Below are 7,147 nucleotides of genomic sequence, written 5' to 3' on the forward strand. Positions count from 1 at the left end.
TCTGTTGTTTTTCTTCACCATTTGTTTATTTTGGTTTCTTGCATTTGTTTCGCTTTATTTGCTATTGCTAGTTTGCTATGAGAAAACCCAAAAAGATTTTGCTTTGTTTGCTTGTTTCCTTTTGTTCTTGTTCTCAAATTCGAAAACACCAAAAATATTTGCTGTTCTTATTTGGTTTGTAAAGTTTATTATGAGTTCAGTGGTCTTCGGTGGCTGGAGCGTGGTTTTGATTTCATATTATCCAAGCTACACAAGTGAAAAGGCAATAATGACGATCTACGACAATCTGATTGTGGTGAGAGGCTGGTATGAACTCTATTTGTTTTCATTTTTGTACATATACTCATCCATGTGAGAATGCTTAGTTGGTTCATGTGAGGTATATGTCATTTAAGAAAGTCTAGTAGTTCATGATCTCTCATGTTTAGCTCCAATTTATTAATATGAGTAGCATGTCATGGATGTTTGCTTGTATTGTTTTATTCATAGACAGGTATGATATTGTGGTATCCTCCTCTGAATAATTCGTTTGAATTAACTTGGCACATGCTCACACATGCATATGACTGAACAAGAGTCAATTAAGCCTCAATGATTTACATTGCTTCGAGTTCGGTATCACTTTTATGCCTCGGTTAATTTATTTTGCCGCAAGCATGATTATGACGATTCATCGCTCTCTTGATTTGTCGCTCCCTAGTCTTTTGCTAGCCTTCACTTGTACCGAGCGGGAACGCTGCTCGTGCTTCCAAACACATGAAAACCAAGTTATTCCGGAGTGTCCACCATAAATACCTATGCATGGCATTTCAAACCATTCCAAGTAAATTCTCATGCGCTACCTTTAAACCTTCAAAATGCTTCTCAATTTGTGTTAATGTTTCATAGCTCATGAGGAAGTATGTGGTGTTTAACTTTCAACCTTGTCATTTACTCTTGACGGACTTTCATATGGACTAGTGGCACATCCGCTTATCCAATAATTTTGCAAAAAGAGCCGGCAATGGGGTTCCCAACCCCAATTAATCAACTTTCACTAATAATTCTCTTCACATGTTTTGCTCTGATTCATCAGTAAGCAACTTAATTTTGCAAATAGACACTCCTCCATGGTATGTGATTGATGGAAGGCACCCGAGGATTCGGTTAGCCATGGCTTGTGTAAGCAAAGGTTGGGGGAGTGTCACCCATAATAAAACTAAAATACGTGTGTAAGCAAAAGAGAAGAGGGATGATCTACCTTGCTGGTAGAGATAACGTCCTTCATGGGAGCCGCTCTTGGAAGTCCGGTTGGCGAGGTAGTTGGTGTACCCATTACCATTCGTTGACAACAACAAACACCTCTCAAAATAATTTTACTCCTGCTTTACAAATGAAAAGCTCTAGCGCATGTTAATCCCTGCTTCCCTCTGCGAAGGGTCAATCTTTTACTTTTATGTTGTGTCTCCATCCTTTCTTTGAGCACCTTCTTGAGAGCACAACTGTCATTCTTAGTATAATATGCTTGTCTCAAAATATGATTGATTGTAGTATAACTTTGGTGCTTTTATCTTTGACAATCACTATTTCTAGTCTTTCTATGAACTTCAGAGGTGCCTGAGCATTTATGTTTTGCTGAGCAAATATGGGCAAGCGTGATACCACTCTATCATACTCTTTTGTGAACATTGCAATCCTGCTTATATACATGATTCATGATGCTTATTATTAATTGTTGGTACCTTTCCATGATTGATATAGCTATTAGATGATCTTATTTGCATGTATCTTATTATGAACTCGCCTAAGTGTTAGCCATAGCATGAGAATATTTACATCATATGAACAAATGTGTTCGTGAAAGTTCTTTTATCTCTCGGTTGTTAACTCGAATTGCTTGAGGACAAGCAATAAGCTAAACTTGGGGGAGTTGATACGTCCAAAACGTATCTACTTTCCCGAACACTTTTGCTATTGTTTTGCCTCTAATTTGTGTGTTTTGGATGCAACTAACACGGACTAACGCTGTTTTCGACGGAACCGTTACGGTGTCTCGTTTTTGTGCAGAAATCCAACTTTCAGGAAAAACCTCGGAATTTATACAGAAGGCCCTATTTTCCCAGAAGACTCACGGAGCCAGAAGGGCAAGTCAGGTGGAGGCCCGAGGGCCCCACACCCTAGGGCGGCGCGGCCTAGGAGGGGGGCGCGTGGCCCTAGCGTGTGGCCCCCTCGGTCGGCCTCTGACGCCCTCCTTCGGACTACTTATCGGCCTCGACCTAAAAACGCACGGAGAGAAGTCGAAGTCGCGAGAAACCCTCCAGAACGCCGCCACATCGCGAAACTCCGCCTCGGGAGCCAGAAGTCTCCGCCGGGACGGGGAATTGGAGGAGATCATCGCCGCCATCACCACCGACGCCTCTTCATCAACCAGCCATGTTTCCCCCATCCATGTGTGAGTAATTCCCCCGCTGTAGGCCGAAGGGGATGGTAGGGATTGGATGAGATTGGTCATGTAATAGTGTAAGATTGTTAGGGCATAGTGCCTAGTGTCCGTAATTGGTACTTTGATGATATTGTTGCAACTTGTTATGCTTAATGCTTGTCACTAGGGCCCGAGTGCCATGATCTCAGATCTGAACATGTTATTGTTTCATCATGATATTCATTGTTTATGGTCTTACCTGCAAGTTGTATACACATGTCGCTGTCCGGAACCAATGGCCCCGAAGTGACGAAATCGGGACAACCGGAGGGGATGGTAGTGATGTGAGGATCACATGTGTTCACGGAGTGTTAATGCTTTGCTCCGGTGCTCTATTAATAGGAGTACCTTAATATCCAGTAGATTCCCTTGAGGCCCGGCTGCCACCGGCTGGTAGGACAAAAGATGTTGTGCAAGTTTCTCATTGCGAGCACGTACAAATATAATTGGAACACATGCCTATTGATTGCTTTGTACTTAGACACCGTTTTATTATTATCTGCAAATGCCATGCTTGATTGTTACATGAGTTTCTCTCATCCATGCAACGCCCGTTATCCGTCCCCGTGCCTACGATATTTTAATCCTGCTGTTTACTATAATCACTATCTGCTGTCGCTGTTACTCGCTCGCTGTTATTTCACTACCGCTACTTGCTATAAAACCGTTACTATCGATAAACTCTTGCGAGCAAGTCTGTTTCCAGGTGCAGCTGAATTGACAACTCCGCTGTTAAGGCTTTCAAGTATTCTTTGTCTCCCCTTGTGTCGAATCAATAAATTGGGTTTTACTACCCGCGAAGACTGCTGCGATCCCCTATACTTGTGGGTCATCACTTCCGGTGGTGGAGGTGGTGGTGGAGACGGTGGTGGAGGGAACTGGCAGGCGTCGGGGCGGTTCATCATTGCGCAGTGGTGTTCGAACGACGAGGGATGTGCTTGCGGCGGAGAAAGGGGTGCCGACAGCTGTGGTGGCTGCCATTGAGCGGGGGGGGGGGGGCTTTTATAGACGCTGGCGGGAAGAGGCTAGAAGCGGCAGGAAGAAAGCGCGGGAACACGTGGTGGCGTGCGAACGCCGGCAACGCGTGGAGGCTGCGCAGCACCGACGAGACGTCTCTCCTGCCCCTCCGTCGCCATTAAGGCAAAGCTGCGACACTTCGTTCATGTGTCACGTGCCCGCCAATAACTTCCTTCGCGAGGTAGACGACGGTTAGGTTCAAACTTGAATGTGCATGTGACACGTCGGTCCCGCCACGCCTCGCCTCGCTTTTCGTTGTGTCCGGCGTGCCCCGAGCGTCCCATGTGTAGCGGGGACGGGCTCGGGCGCCGGACACCGTATTGGGCCGCGCTGGACAAGAAGAGGCTTTCGAGCACGCGACTGAGAACATTTTTTTTCGTCCGGTGCGCCCCAAATCCCTTTGGGGACACTTTGGGAAACGCGGCTGGAGATGCTCTAATGTTCTTTTTTAAATAAGGGGTTGAGCGCCTTCTCAGTGTTGTGATGAGCAAAAATGTTTACGTTTTTTTAATGTTTATCTGAGTGACATGTTCTCCATGGAGAGGTTCGATTTGTTCGCAGAGAGTACTTGTTAACATAGCAAGTAATTTTTTTAGTTCATGATTTTGTTTTATGTTGTACATTCATCATATAATCAGAAAGTTATTTTCAGATCCTTATATCCATAAGTTGTTTAGGGGATATTTAGGTGATTTTTGTGTTCATAGGAGTGATGTGTTCAGTTAAAGTTTCGTTCGTTCGTGGTTTCTTAGGGTTGTTCATGGACAGTTTTGTAACCCAGCAAGTAATTAATTCTTTAGCTCATGTGTTTGTTTTCGGTTGTGCATTCATTTGTTAGAATCATAAAGTTCTTTCACATCTTTTATATCACGTTGCTTCACATCCTTATATGTTTCTTCTACTCGCCTTTGTTTTGTTGACATGGCTACCATTTTCTGGTTACGTCTTTTTTATTGGACCCTAATATGGCGTGATGGATTACGGAGCTACTTAGTCAGAAGTTGACATTGTCCCATTTGCTGGACTATCTTCCCGCACTGTCCCATTTGCCGGCGCCTCTCGTGGGTGAGAAAAAAGGTTCAAGGAAGAACAGGGAGAGTAAAATTCTACTAGTTGCTCCCTGGGAGTTGGAATGTTTACTCCATTAACTTTTGATAAGGTGACCTTTGACACGGGCAGTCGATTTTGGCTCAGTTTCTTTTCAGCCTATCTATGCTTTCTAGGGCTTTCTTGATTCTTCTGGAAATTCTCTGGCCAAAGAATAATAACGTTTACTTTCTGCGGCAGTACAAAGATTGATCCAGGACGATCCATGTGACAAACATGGTGATGATTACACATTGCAGAATGCTAACAAATACACATATGAGTATTTATTTAGGCATGAATTTGGTCGAACAAATCAAGGCTACAAATGTTGGGAGAGCTAGAAGCAACTAATTTGCGATCGGAAATTTTCAATTTCTTGTTCACTGAAGATTGGTGGTGCAGCAGCACCAAAAATCTTCACTGGACATCAAAGCCCTTCTCTTCGAGTTCCTGCACAACCTCGTTCCTCATCCGGAACCAGAGCTTCTGCGCTTCCTGCTCGAACTTCTTCGATTGCAGCTGCTTCTGCATGTTATCGGAGTCCATGTTCGTGTCGGCGAAACCTTTGGGTCCGATCGTGGTGCCCAGGGCGCCTCCGCTCTTTATGAATTCCTCCACCGCCGCCTCGTCTCCAGGGTACGGGAACTCCCGGCGCTCGTAGAGATGTGCCATTTCTTTCTCTTCCTGGAAAATGTTTTGGAAAATTGGTTTAGAAGAAACAATATAAACTGGACAGTCACGTGAAAGGATAAGCCACACTGCGGCGCCTGCTTTGGGGCAACTAATCTTTTGCCTGTAATTATTCCTGAACTTTGTATTCTCTAGTAAACTCAATGAAATGATGCGCAGATCTACTGTGGCTTATCGAAAAAAATGGTGAAAGGATAAGAATTGGTGGAAAAACCACATGAGGCTAGTCCAGAGAATATTGTAGAAGAGAATCACACCTCTTTGAGTGATAACTAGGGATAATCATATTTCCCCACAAGATAGTTTAGTTTTCGTACAACTTCTTTTTCTTTCTAGTCTCATGTTCAAGTGTTGGAGTTGGCATATGAGAAGTTCTTATCAACTAATATACTGGAGTACTGCAATGTATTGACATTGTCTATTGGCAGATCTGAATCATAGGTAGTTCGAAGTATTGAACATACAGCAGGATGAAAATCCCGCAGTTAAAACAGAATGTCACAGCAATTCATTTTCCACCTCTTCCGCAAAATAAACTAATGGTCACAACCGGCCATACATACCTTGGGGCGTGGCTTGAGCGTCCACCAGCCAAGCGGCGACGTCTCGTTCCAGACCCAGGCGGCACCAAAAAGTGCGTATGTGCAGAGCATGCCCTTGCCCATCTGCTTGAAGAAGTACTCGTCCCCCTTCTCGAACCCCATCCTCCTGAACCCCCCACAACAACAAGGACAGAGATGGCATCAAGTATCAATCTATGCACAAGCCGAGGAACTGTGGAGCCGAGGAGCTGGCTAAGGGAGGCTCGTCGTACTCACTAACCTGAGAAGCCGACGGGCTTGAGGGAAGTTGCGCAGCATCGCTTTCACCTGCAGAAAAGCAAATTAAGTGAAAGGGGGTTTCGATGCGGCATTTCGTCAAACAGGTATAGCGTCTTGATTTGGAACATAAAAGGAAGGAACGCAGATCACTAAATATTTTACTTTCGTTAGTACATTGGAGGACTAAGTATCTTCATATCAATCACTCTCCAAACAGATATTTTCCTGGGAGAGAATAGCCAAAATACCACTAGTGAAAACCGAACATGCCAAAATACCACTAGTGAAAATCAACTTGCCAAAATAACACTCACTTCAGTTTTTTTGTAGCCAAAATACCACTAGTGGCTAACTGAGACTAACATCATTCAAGAAAGACATATATACCCTTATCTCTTCACAACGTCAACAACAGATCAACAGAAAACAATACTCCGTACAACACTATCTCAGCTCACTTTAAGAGCATTTCAACACAACTTTCAAATAAACATTGAACGTCTATTTCTACTTTGAAATCGTCCATCAGATCGACTCTGAAACACATAAACACGGCAAATTCTAAATTTGATGCAGTTGTAATGAATATATTGGGAACAAACAGGGGAACAAGGGCCGGCTCACCAAGGGAGGGTTCCTGTGGAGGTGTGCCGAAGCTTTGCCACACGGCCACGGCTCACCGCGGGCAGAGGACGTCGAGCGGAGGGCGGCGCGCAACGGGCGTCGAGCGGAGGGGCAGCGCGCGACGGGCGGAGGGCGGAGAGGCGGCGCGCGGTGGTGGAGGGGGTCGGGCGGAGGAAAGCTAGAGGGAGAGGGGAGTGGCAGGGAGGCGCGTGCGTGGGGTGGTTCGTCCCGCCGCCATGGCTGCTCCGTGCGGCGGCTTTGCTCGTGAGGAATTTGGATCGAAGGAGATAGAAGTTTGCAGGGGTAATTTTGGAATACCAAATAAACTGACAGGGTACTACCGGTTTGACTCACAGAGTTTCTTTGACATGTGACGGTATTGTTATTTTGGTCTGAAAAACTGGGAAGGAGTGTTATTTTGGCAAGTTTGTTTTCACTAATGGTA

General features: G+C 44.9%; 1 protein-coding gene across 1 annotated transcript; it reads right to left on the bottom strand.

Annotated features, from left to right (window-relative positions):
• Positions 1-4,729: 4,729 nt before the first annotated feature.
• Positions 4,730-6,770, bottom strand: LOC124654583. Its single transcript, XM_047193581.1, has 4 exons — positions 6,703-6,770; positions 6,080-6,126; positions 5,821-5,965; positions 4,730-5,251 (listed from the first exon to the last, which is right to left on the bottom strand). Exons 2-4 carry the CDS (start codon positions 6,115-6,117, stop codon positions 4,985-4,987), a joined length of 450 nt encoding a protein of 149 aa, XP_047049537.1. The 5' UTR covers positions 6,118-6,126; positions 6,703-6,770; the 3' UTR covers positions 4,730-4,984.
• Between the last annotated feature and the right edge of the window lie 377 nt (positions 6,771-7,147).

This window comes from Lolium rigidum, chromosome 5, assembly GCF_022539505.1.
Source record: "Lolium rigidum isolate FL_2022 chromosome 5, APGP_CSIRO_Lrig_0.1, whole genome shotgun sequence".
Taxonomy (NCBI): domain Eukaryota; kingdom Viridiplantae; phylum Streptophyta; class Magnoliopsida; order Poales; family Poaceae; genus Lolium; species Lolium rigidum.